Source organism: Hydra vulgaris, chromosome 14 (genome assembly GCF_038396675.1).
Source record: "Hydra vulgaris chromosome 14, alternate assembly HydraT2T_AEP".
Lineage (NCBI taxonomy): Eukaryota > Metazoa > Cnidaria > Hydrozoa > Anthoathecata > Hydridae > Hydra > Hydra vulgaris.
This window is the reverse complement of record NC_088933.1, coordinates 23,702,501-23,716,282: the sequence shown is the minus strand read 5'-3', so window position 1 is coordinate 23,716,282 and position 13,782 is coordinate 23,702,501. Positions and strand designations below refer to the sequence as shown.

General features: G+C 23.9%; 1 protein-coding gene across 1 annotated transcript in view; it reads left to right on the top strand.

Moving 5' to 3' along the window:
• LOC100197170 (regulator of nonsense transcripts 2) overlaps window positions 1-13,782 on the top strand; it is a 55,397-nt gene that overhangs the window by 10,231 nt on the left and 31,384 nt on the right. Inside the window, exons 4-8 of the mRNA XM_065817459.1 lie at window positions 6,722-6,775; window positions 7,593-7,677; window positions 9,423-9,499; window positions 12,082-12,192; window positions 12,767-12,901. Of these exons, the coding sequence (XP_065673531.1) occupies window positions 6,722-6,775; window positions 7,593-7,677; window positions 9,423-9,499; window positions 12,082-12,192; window positions 12,767-12,901 (462 nt within the window). The remainder of the gene's footprint in view (window positions 1-6,721; window positions 6,776-7,592; window positions 7,678-9,422; window positions 9,500-12,081; window positions 12,193-12,766; window positions 12,902-13,782) is intronic.

Sequence of the window (13,782 nt, the reverse complement as noted above, 5' to 3'; positions counted from 1 at the left end):
TTATTCAGTTTAATTTAATTTAATTTAACTTTAAATTAATTTATATATTTATTTTATTGAGATTTTTTTAGTTTGTTTTAAGTTTTTTTTATATTTAAGTTAAGTGTTTACTGTGTGGTGTAGCTGTTTGTTTTAGCTCATATGCAGGCCTTGTTTTTAACAGAAATGCTTAACACAATAGCCTAATGTAAATTTGATGTCATAAAATTCTCTATATTTTTTTATTTTTTAAAGACATGAAATTTTTTAAATTTACTACAATAATATTAATTACCGCAAAACAAGTTAAATGTTATTTAACTTCTTTTTTATTATTACTTTTAGGTGAATGTTTATTTTTTATTTTATTTTCTTTTTAATATTAAATAATTAAATTTAATATTACATTAAAAAAAAATGTTTGATATTAACAAATTTCTTTCTTTTATTGACATTTGCACAAATGAATTAAAATATGTTAAATTTTTGAATTTTTAAATGATTATTTCTTTAAATTTCTAATTGCAACTTTGCAACTACCAATAATTTTTTATTTGAAAAAAAAACTTAGTAAAAAATGAAACAATTAAGTTAACTTATTTACTTTGGTTATTAATAGTTTATTATTTATTACCAATTTTGTTGTGAAAGCAAAGATTATTTTTCCAAACATCGTTTATTAAAATTATATCTCTGTATTTATCAAAAAATAATTGCTGCAATTTAACTTGCGTTATAAAAAAAAATTTAACTTATGTTTAGTACAAATTTTTGATGCAGCCCTTTAGAGCAAAGTTAATTATGAGTAAAAAAATTTTAATTATGTTATTTAATTATGTTTAATTACGTTTAATTAAATATTAATTATTTAACTATTTTAATTAAAAATTTTAATTAATTATTTTAATTAATTTTTAATTTAATTATGAGTAAAAAAAAAAATGTTAGGAAGGAAAACCAAAAAAACAATTGCGATAAAAATGACCTCATTTTTTTTAAGAACAAATAAAATTTAAATATCAAACAATATTTAGTAATATTTTTAAATAAATTTGCAGTTAAGTTAAACTAAGCATTAACTTTTAATTTAAATAAACTTAAATATATATTTTTTAAATCAAAATTAAATTATATATTTTTTAAATCTAAATTAAAATATATATTTTTTTTATCAGAATGCAATTAAATATTTTTATTAAATTAGTTTTAAATTAAGTCATATATATTTTTTTTTAATTTAATTTTTTTTAATTTAATTTTTTTTTAATATTTTTATTAAATTAGTTTTAAATTAAGTCATATATTTTTTATCAGAATTAAGTTATTATCTTTGCTTCAAGCTCTAAGTAAAAGCGTTTTTCAAGTGAAAAAATCAATCATTACAATAAAATAAAAACAAAATAAAAATTAATTTTATTTGAGTTTTTTTTTATTAGTAAATAGTGCTTATATCATAATTGTCATTTAAACTTTTGTAACAAATATTTTTACATAAATGTCATTCAAAAGTTAATATGATTTTTTTTAAATTAATTACTTCTTTTATCTTACCGCTTATAGAATAATTTAAAAGTTAAAAAATGATAAAAAGTCGCATAACCAAAATTGCTTACTGCTTTTGTAAAATTGCTTGAGGCGTTTGTAAATTGCTCAACGCATAATGCTTTAAAGCAAGGCCTGATATATACTTAAATTTAATTTACATGACTTATTGGAATTATTCGTTTTATATTTTATTTGTTTTATACAATTTAGTGGAAATATTACTTTTTTATGTTTAATTTTTGTCTGGATTTACTTTTTCATGTGTTAAAGTGATAATCTGGATTAATAAATGAATAAATTAGGCAGAAAAGTTAAGTTAAATTTATATCGGTGTGAGCAATTGTCATTATTTTATCAATAAATTTTGCAGAACACAATACAATTATAAATGATTGCCATTGTTGTGGTAAGGAAAATGTGATAAAATAATTAACATAATATTACAAAATTCACAACAACAAGCAGCAGTATTATATCAAACAAAGAAAACAAACACATTACAATAAGGAAAAGTACATGCAATGCAAAATACACTTGAAGAAAGCGCATAAAAATATATCTGTGTTGAATAAATTCATAAATTATGTAGTATAATACCAGATTTTTGTCAGGAAATGGATATAATATTGACTCGTATTATTGATATATGTATGTTATATATGTATATACACATGATATTTTTTAGTTTTTATTTCTAGAAACCAATTTTAAATAAATTTTTCTCACTTTTAAACAGCCTCCCTAATTTATTTCCTTTTTCAAACAATGGATCCACCTTTGCACTGATTTTAGAATGATTCATTTCGTCATTTGTTCTTTTGATATGTTGAACATGAGCCATCAAAATGTAAAGAACATATTCTTACACTTTTGTTGCAGTTATATATACTGATTGCCTTTTTCCATAAAACTGCAGTTATTTGATCTGAGGGTAATCTATGAAAGGATATATGAAAACCCGATGTGTTTGGATTACTACGGCACCTAATAACAACGCAAATTGTCATTTTAAAGTTCGATTAAAATTTTACAATTCAATAAAAAATGAAGTATATGTTTTTTGTGCCCTTTTTTATACAATTTATACCTTGCATAAAATCCAGATGGCTTGCTATTAATTACCCCAATAGTTTTCATATTTTGGCAATTCAAGACAGACAGTGATTTAAATTGTCAAATCATCGTAGCGCGCTTTTATAAAATAATGCGTATTTAGCATTTCTCAATTCATGTTGTATTTTTAAAGCGCACCATGTTAAAACCTGTCTCTTAACATTCTTTCATTCATTCAAGTTAAAAAACTACTGAATTTAAAAAATGAAAGTTTTACAATAAACAGTTTTAACATTAAAAAAAATTCTATGTAAAGTATTCTTACATATTTTTATATAAAAATCTTGATAAAGATTTATACTTACAATTGTTAAAAACAAGTTACGCTACTCAAATATCAAAACCATATATTACTTTATTTTTAATTGTATCACAAATTTTTTTAGGGATTTAGTAAAAAGTTATACAATTAACACAATTTGGTAATTGTGGCAAACAAATAATACGATATCTCGAAAAAAAACTTTAGGATGATGTCATACTGAAACTGTTATGAATTAAATACATATGAAATAAATTATCAAGTCTGCAGATTTAGGCTAACATTGTACAGACTCAGGGAACCAAAAAAAATTGAGACGGCAAGCTTCGACTAAAACAACAATTTAAGTTTTATTGATATGCATTTATTATTTATTATTAAAAAAAAATTTTTTTAAACATTTTTTTAAATATGAACACAACTTGCCTCAGCTTGTCTTTTGTTTTCAAGATATATATTGTTATTAATTTTAAGCTAAAAGATTAACCGTGAGAATTTTGGACCAACCATAAGGCTGTGAGATTTGTTATCAAACCATGAGTCTCATGCCAAGCTTTACCAGGAAATGCGTGCAGTTTTTCATCTTGTATGTCCACACATGAGTATTTTATTTTAGACAACTTGGTCACCACCATTTTAAAGTTTTAAACAATAAACAAATAAATATAATTATATAATAAAAAAAGTTATACATAAAAATATACTCATGCTTTACATAAACATATTCATATCGGGGCAATATATACTTGTTGCATTGAAGTTATACAAATAGATTTTACAAACCGATAACAATTTATATTTTTGCTTTCCTCTTTAAAAAGAACAAATAAAGTATAGGAAAATCATTCTTTTTAATGTTAACTAAAAACTTTTTTTTTTGGTTTACCTTATTTAATTTTGTTGCTAAAAATAACAACCACCCTAAAGAAACAAAAATAAACAGTACACAAATTATTTCAATTATTAATTTTTTTTTCATTTTTTTTTATTTTAATTTATTTTAATTTCCTATTTTGTTAGTTTTGCTTTCTTTGATTTTGAAACTTAGTATTTTCCGCAATGCATATTATAATAAAACTTACAAATGGCTGTGACCAAGTTGTTTAAAATAAAATACTCATGTGTGAACATTCAAGATAAAAAACCGCACACATCTCCTGGGAGCTTGCTTGGTAAAACCTGGAGAGTTAAAAGGTCGGATGCAAGTGACTGTGTTATTGCAAATGTGCTAATGCTCTTATATACTTGTTGGTGTAATTATTGCTAGCATAACCAAATTTTTTTTTGAGAAAATAGAAAATAAATACACTAAATACAGTGTTTGTATCATTATAACCTATTCTAATTGATTTCTCATCCTCAGGAATGTATTGTGGTCACTAATGGCGTTTCAGTAAGGTGGAGGTCTGCACTGAAATCACTTGTTAGGGGCCTGTCTATAGTTTTACAATATTTATAAAAAAAGAAATTTTTTTCTGGCTAACTAATTAATTATGTAAAACATAAATATCTTTATCATAAAATATGTGAAAGAAAAGAAAAAACTTTTTTCCTTTTAAAAAAGGGAGAAGTGTTTTTGTTTAAAAAAATTCTTTTCACAAATGTATTAAACACTTCTTGTTTCTTAATAAATCAATATCGTGTAAAATTCTTTTGACATTTATTTATGAACATAAATTTTGTTTTTGAGTATTTTATTGATAACTAAAATCTCTCTATAAATTGTTTATAATCATTTTAAAAACAGTTAAAATTAAAAATATTACATTAAATAATATAAAATATTGTTTAATGTAATATTTTAAATTGACATTATTTTTAATTATTATGTAATAATTAAAAATATTACATTAAAAGTAAAAAAAAAATAATAATAAATTAAAAATAAATAAGTTAAATAAAGAAACAAAAGATTATGTTAAGAATAATATTGTTTTAAAAAATAATTTATAAGAAAGTATAATTTTTTCAAATACCGAATTTAGATTTCATCAGTAATTTTGTTATATTAGTTTAAATGATTTTTAACCCGGTTTAAAATTCAATTTAATTACAATGCAGTACTTTAATATATGCTAATGATGCAATTTTAATGATTTAAATAAGCTGTGCTTAAGTTACATTTATTAGAGTTAACTTTTTCGTTATGCAATAAAATCTCATAACAACGCCTGATATTTGTGTATGCACATACATATACAAATATACATTATAATATGGACTAAAGCTAAAAGCAGCAAGTTGCAAATAGTAATTATTTTAATTTGCCATTCCTAGCGTGTTTGAGATTTGACTTTTATGTTATGATTAAATTTCCAGTCGTAGTAATCTGAACTAAGAAAAAATAGTTTGTTGAGTAAATGATTAATCTTCGTTGATTATCACCCTTCAATTATTTTGAGATTTTTTTTAAAGTCTGTTTTAAAATAATAACTATTGAAAATGAATTATAAAATAATTAGCCAATGAATTTTATTTGCCAATCAGAATGTTTAATTACAATTTCATGTTTTATTACAAGTACATGGGGTATAATATAAACATAGTAATTTTGTCTTAAATGTGAACAGTAAGTTGGATAATCAATGCGCCATAGGAAAATCTCATTTGCTCAAAAGTGAAATAAATTAAGATCCCATTTTTCAATTACTTTTCTTTTGTTGCAGGCTTAGTTTTCTTTGCATAATGCTATATTTTTGCTATATTATAGTTTAATGCTATATTTTGCTATATTGTAGTTTTCTTTGTATAATGCTATATATTTTTAATTGCTTTAATCAGAAAAATCAAAACAAGTTTATTTTAGTTGACTTTCATTGCTCACATAAATACATATGGCTTTGTCCAAAAAAGAAGAAAAAAATATAGAATAATGCAAAAAATTAATCATTGTCCTAAGCCAAACCCTCTGTTGATATAGCAATAACTCCTTTGCATGTTCTTGTTATCATGTATATCCCATTAGTTGATGTATTTACTAAAGCTCCCTATTTCAGATGACATAAGAGTGCCAACTTTTTCATTTGAAATTTTATTTGAAATAAACTTAATTTGTTTTTACGTTTTTTGCTTTTTTTTTATCACTTTTTCATTCTTGCATTTTTTCTGACTTAAAAAAAGTTATCATGACTAAACTGTTAAAACATATTTAGTGTATAAGAGTTTTTTTTTTATGTACATGTTGTTAAATGTATTTATTTTTGATTATGAATTTTATAGGAATGCATATAAATGCTAAATTTAACATTCTGACACTTTTATGCTGTAGCAAAGCATTGTTGCAAGTGTGCAGAGGTTATCTGCAGATACCAGGGTTACTGTACATTAAAACACTCTCAACATACATATGAATAATATTTTTATAAAGATAAATTTGAGGAGGAATTGTTTCTATTTGCCCTGTAGGCAGTTGCTTCAGCTTTTTAAACATAAATATAGTTAAACATAAAATAAGATTCTAGTATTTTTTTTTTATACTGAAATATTTAAATTTAATTTTTTAATTTTTTTAAATAGAAATATTCAATAAGTTTAAATAATTTTTTTTGAAGTATTTTTAACAGTACTATTTGCCTAATTTTAAGTATTTATCAATATTCAATGCAGGAAAAATAAAATATGGAAAAAAATAAAAAACAAGGAGAATAAATGAAATGATAAATATAAATAAAAATTTAATATAAATCAAAATAAAGAAATAATAAATTGAGAATAAATTTTTTTTTTATAGCTAAAAATGTTCAACATTTTTAATTATGAAAGTTATTCATATTACCCAATTTAAATTTCATATTTTTAAATCTATTTTTTTTAACTTTTTAGGCACACACTTATCCAAACACTAATGATGATGATATTTTGAAAAGTAAAGAATTGGTAAAAGCAACATTTTATTTTTTATCGATATAGTATGCGAACATGATAGTTATATTTTTGACCCCTGTAGCAAATTTTTTTTTCAGAAGTCTTTTCCTCAAAAAGTATTTATGTTATTGATCTATCCTATCTCATTAAATTATTTATCCCTAAAATCTTTTTTTCAATAAGTATTTATATTATTGATCTATCCTATCTTATTAAATTATTTAACTCTAAAATCCCTTCCTCAAAAAGTATTTATGTTATTGATCTATCCTATCTTATTAAGTTAAAACAATTAGAATTTAAAGTTAATTTAATAATTAAGTCAAGACAATTAGAATTTAAAGTTCCATAAATAATAATTTTGTTTTTATTTTCAATATAAACTTAAATGGATTCGTATATAATTTTTATTATTAATCAATTTTATGCATTAAGTGTTTAAAATAAACAACACTATGTGCATCACTTACAGACCTTTTCAATATACAAAGAAGTACATTGAAGAGGAGTACTCCAACCACTGAATCACTACCACACATATACATACATTTTAATCGTTTATTTCTCTAAATCTGAATCCTTCTTATATGAAGTGTTTATGTGTATGTATTTTTTTGATTTTTTATTTCATTTGATTTATTAAAATTGTGCCAGAGTTAAAGTCAGTATTTTTAAATCATAATGAGTTAATAAGTTTCTTAAAATTCTGTATTTTCTTAAAAAGTTTTTTAAAATGCAAATACACCTCTGTCTTTATGTTAAAATATTTGGCAATTATTTTAATAAACTAGCATTATATATAACTAATTTTTTATTTTTAAAATTTCAGAAAATGGCATTAGAAACTCAAGCATATAATGAACAAAGAATAGAAAAGCGCTTAGAGTTAAGAGAAAAAAACTTAAATGCACAAGGTAAGAACTTCTAAGTTTTATGTTGAATCTGTCTTTATTGATATTTTTATTTCATATACTGCAAACTTAGGTGCATGATGACATCATAATGGAATAGCCCTAGATTGGGGCTACATACAGTAGTACATTCAGTGTTACAACAAAGTTTGGTCAAGTAAAAATTTGTTCAAATAATATTTTTTGTAAACAATTTATAAAATAATATTTTAGAAAGGCATTTAAAATTTATTTTTTTTTAATAGCGAAAATGCCAATGAATTAAAAAAAAAAAAATTCCATTAATAGGTAATTAAAAATAATAATAAAAAAGAAAAAAAAAGAAGGCAATTAAATTCATACAAATCAAGGTTTAACAGTGAACAAAATAATTTTCAGTACTTAAAATAGCAACCCTTGTCTTTAGTTTTCATGCATAGATATTAAAGTTATTTCTATGTGCTTTTAAAAACATCTTTTAAGTGTGCTTTGCCTGTGATATTAATGTTGCACAATTAATTGGATTTAAATCAGGTGATCAAGCACACCATAGCAATGAAAGTATTTTTTTGGATTTTAAATATTTTTTTATAATTTTGGCTGTGTGGCAAGGTACACCATCTTGTTGATGATTAAGCACACCATAGCAATCAAAGTATTTTGTTGGATTTTAAATATTGGTTGATAATCTTGGCTGTGTGGTAAGGTACACCATTTTATTGGTATTGAAAGTTGTGGGATCTTTGGTAGATTTTTGATAATGACTGTTTCAAGCACGTTTTTTATCTTTGTATGAAAACTGAATAATAACTGACAGACAAGGTTAGTCTTATCCGACACTTTTTTCTCCTTGCTATGCAGTCTGATTCGTAAAAAAAGGTTTTTGTTGTGTGATTTCAAAATTGATTTATCAATTTTCAAATCTTTTTAACAGTCTTTTAAATTAATGTCCTATTATAGTTGTTTTTTTAAAATGTCTCTCTTATAGTTTTTGTTTTTTAAGCTATTAATGCCTCTCTCGAAGTTTTTTTTTTACATTAATGTCCCTCTTACAGATGTTTTTTTTTAAAATTAATGTCTCTCTTACAGATGTTTTTTTTATACATTAATGTCTCTCTTACAGATGTTTTTTTTTAAATTAATAATACCTCTCTTATAGTTTTTTTGATAAGTAACTTACAGATTCTAGATATGCAGTGATGACAATGCATTTTGTTAGTGATTCATTATTTTGTTTTTGTGAAATGAATTTAATGATTTTTTTGAGAATAGATTTTAATAAAATTAAATAAATATTTTAATCTTGATGTATTTTTTTTACCGTGTACTGACAACTATGTTGCTGACTGCTTAGTTACCACCTTTTTTATAATGTTATTTACCTACCCAAGGCCGAGAAGGACACTGCAATTGAGAAGGCTACTTTATTGTGGTTACAACACTATCTTAATTCTTTAACTCCAAAACACAAACCTTGCAAACAAGGCTGCTGTTCGGAGAAACAAGTTGAGTTAGTACTACCAGTAATTCTTGCTTATGAAGTGAGCGCTTTACCACTACACTGCTACTGCATGATGCCACACTTTTATTGTATTATTTGTTTGCACTTTCTAATGTACTACATTTGTGCACATTGCTCAATTATTTAAATAGTAGATGTTTTAAATTTATTTCATGATATATATTTATACTAAACTAATAAAGAAAATTTGTTCTCTTACTCGCAATCACACAATCATACATTTAAAGTTGACTTTTTCTTTGTGTAGGGAATCGACCAGATGAATTGTTTTTAAAGAAGTTGGATTCCTCAATGAAAAAAAATACAACATTTATTAAAAAACTAGTAAGATGAATTGAAATTTTTTCTATAACAAGTAGGGGAAGTGGGGGTATAACCGTCCCTGTAATGTTTGGATTATTGTTAAATGAAAATAAAAACAAAATATTTTTTAACACTTTATTTCAATAATTAAATTATTAAGCTTTAAATTGCTGCAATTAAGAAAAAATAAAATGATTTTTGAAAATGTTATTGCACAAAAAGTACACTTTGTGAAAAAAATGGTTTTGCCCCCATTTTGAGGCACAACCGCACTCTCACAAAATCGTTGGGGGTATGCTTTTTGTGGTACATTTTTTTTCTCACAGCTCAAATTATTTTCTGATTTGGTTGCACGTCTGCATACTGTGTAGGCATTATTTGTATTTACAGTCTGAGTTTTCTCATTCAATATATATATATATATATATATATATATATATATATATATATATATATATATATATATATATATATATATATATATATATATATATATATATATATATATAATATATATATATTAGGGCCCTGCGAATCACCTTTTTGGTATTGAATCGAATCAGGCGTTGATTCGCAAAATGAGTCAAATCTCGAATTAAATCAGCATTTTGAGGATATCTATGTTTTAGTTAAACTTAGATTTCTTCATAGTGCTTATTGGACTTGTGATTCAATTCAATTTGCGAATCAAGACTTGCTTCAAATTGTAATTTGATTTGAAACTAAAAATAGTGATTCGCAGGGCCCTAATATATATATATATATATATATAGTTTTAAATTTTCATAGTTTTAAATGGTTTTATAGTTTCATAGTTTTAAATGGTTTTCACTTGATGAAATAACGCTGATAACACATATCTTTAACACTAAAATCAAATATTGCTTAATCTTCAAAAGAAAGGTCCGGAAAAATCTGATGTAAATATAGTATTTTTATCAAAATAAATATTATTATGCACAACTTCTCAGAAATGCAACAGGCACTCTTTTTGACATAAGCGAAATGAAGGAAACTGTTTTACCAACGCATGGTTTGTTTTTTGCCATAGTGGATAACATTGTTAAAATGGAAATGTTAAAAAATAATTGTGCCTACATATGCAGTTGTGCCCCTACTTCTCCTACTTTGATTTTCCTTTAAGTATTATTGTATTGTATTTTCCTTTTAGTATTAGTGTTTAGAAGTTTTAAGAACAGATCTATGCTTTGAGCACATTATTAAAGTTTTTCCTTAAAGTTTTGAAACTGCAAATATATTAATTTAAATCTGAAATTTGTCTGGATCAAATTAAACATTTAAGAAACTGTAGTGAGCAGAATAGTATTATTATTAGCAGATTTATTTTGACTACAATCTGCAAATATAGTAATATATGTATATACACTATCCTTTAAAACTATAGAAACACTTATCAAATTTAATAGAAACGCTATAGTAGACTAATTCTTTTTCAGTTTTAACACAAAAAAGTTTTAATTTTAGTGTTAAAAAGCAGCTGTTGTATGTAAGGTAAATATATTTTGAAATATCAATATACCGATAAAAATGAAAAATGAGAAAATATGCTACTATTTCATTTCCAAAACTATAGGAACTTTAAAGAGTGTACTGTCAAAAGCATATCAGATCAGTAATTGATATTCATTGTTCTTAATAACTTCAGCATATGTATGAGACTTGATAAGTTTGTCAAATGTTTTTCTCGTAACCAGTTTAAAGTTCCTGATAAAATTCTTCAAAAATTCTGAACCTATCATGCAAAAGGGCAAATGATCTTCTACTTCTATTTTTTTTTATAGTTTAGCATTGCATAATTTATGGCTGATATCTTTTCCTATAGTGTACATAACTTTAATTGTTTACCAACTGGTCTTCTCACATTTTTTTACCAAGTCAGATTAAACTTCAGCTTATTTGACCATAATATAATGGGGGTTGCAGTAAATGTACTGCCCCAAACAATTTTACTCTAATTTCTACCAATAAAGATTAGTAATGTTTTAAATCCAAAGATATCGATGGCTTAGCATAGGAACAGCCACAAATAGTCTTAAGGACTAACCCAAAGTAGTGTCCATTTATTGACCAACATTTATGTGTATGGAATAGCTACTCATACTAAGTTGTCAGTGAATTTGTATTGCATAACAGTCCTGATTTTAAAATTTTGTTTTTTACCATCTAAGCTATCTAGCTACACCAAAGCATATGCTGATTCTGCAATGGATTGAATATGTTTTATTTTTAATAAATAAAAATTAATCTGAGAATGTGTACAAAATTCGGGTGATATTTTTTTCAAAACTGATTTATCTATCAGGAAATCACATTAAAAAAAAAAAAAAAACTAACAGGAAAGGGCATGACATTTTATAAATTTTATTAGATAAATATAGGTTTTAAATTAATTAAAATAAAACAAATCAAATTTTTTGAATAATAATTTAAATTATTCAAAAAATGTGATTTGTTTTAAATTAATGCATATTGTTAATTAGTTATTATTTAATTTATGCATGCTTTGCTAGGATTATCCTTATTTAAACAGTTGGTGTATGTGTTTAATGAAAATCTTTTTTAATTCTTTTTTTTAATAACAGCGCTCCATAAATGAACAACAGAAAAATGCTTTAGTAAATGAGTTTAATGGATTGAATTTAAGTAAGTTTATTCAAGAAGCTGTTGCAGCTATGGTTGAAGCAAAGTTAAAGGTATTATTTTTTCTTTTCTTTTTTTGTTAATTGGATTTGTAAAAACAGAGAGTTTAAGTTGATAAGTAAACACATTTGAAAGTATAATATTTAACTAGTAAATATTTCTTTAAAATATTTTTTCCTTCTTATCCCTTTAACAGTCCATAGTTTAATTTTAGGTTAGTTAAAGTGGTTTCTAAATGTCCTGTAATATTCTGGTTTCATGTATCTGCTGGAATATTACATTTTCACCATCCCTTCATATTTCATTTTTCTTCATCAGTGTCTTAGCATCACAAAGTTTACTATTATATTATTATTGAGCTTTTGTTTCAAATAATTCAATTTCACAGAAGCTATTTTAATGCACAAATCATAATGTTTGTCAAATTATATTAATCAAATTATATTTGTATTGTTCAGAGTAGGTTTGTGGTGCGTAGCAAACACAAAAATATTTAAATATTTGTTAATTATAAAATTAAAATTTGACAACACCAAGTAATCATAAACAAACTGCTGCAGTATTTTAATCATGATATATTATTGGTTCTCTAATATTATATGAATATATGTAAATTTTTTTGATTAGGTTTCTGATGTCAATGCTGCTGCTTACATGTGTTCTCTTTTTCACCAACGTTACGCTGATTTCACAGTTCTTTTCAAACAAAACTTTTTAAAAGTGTTTGACTGTATAGGAGAGGGATGCAAGGATGAAGAAAAAGTAAAAATTTTTAATTTTTTTTTTTTTATCAAAAAGTCATGTAAAATGTTATAAATTTATATTTAAAAAATGTCTTTCAAATAATGTTTAAAGTCTAAATAAACATTTTTTTACTTTTTTCCATCAAATTTTTTAGAATAAGAAGAATATGAAATTTTTTTTACACTAGTAGATCTCTTTCACACTTTACACTAGTAGATCTCTTTTATATGTACTCTCAGGTGCTTAATAAAAGGGTCTTAATAAAATAGTGGGTGGGAATTTTTTACAGAACACAAATAAACAATTAAATTCTTGTGCGGTTTGCGTTCAAATGCGCATTTTTTAACATACATAAGTTTTATACTATAATGACAAATAAACAAAAACTTAATTTTTGTCGAATCCAAATTTACGAGATTTTGCAAAGGTCTACAATTTTTAAAGCCTAATTACACTGAAAGGTTTTATTCTTATCAGTGACTGATATATATTTTTTCTGATTTTTTTTTTTAGTTTTGAGATGTTTTTTTTTTTATAACAAGTAAAAATTAATAAATGGGGGATCTTAATAAGCATGGAGTGTGAAGGAAAAGTTTCCAAAAGTTAATAAACGTCCCCTTTTTTGTGTATTAACCACCTAAGAGTAGATATATGTGTACATATATATACATTCATGCAAGTTTGTGTATTCATTTATGTATATATACATATTTTTTTTAAATATTTGTAAATTTGCTCCAAATGTCTTGTTATTTCCAATGTGGTACACAGCCATATTTACAATTTCATGGAAGTTAGTTAATATCTAAAGAAAACTAAAAAAAAAAAAAGTCTTAATGAATGAGAAAATAAAAGATAAACTTTAAAAAGATAATACTATAAAAATAGCGTCTTTTTTA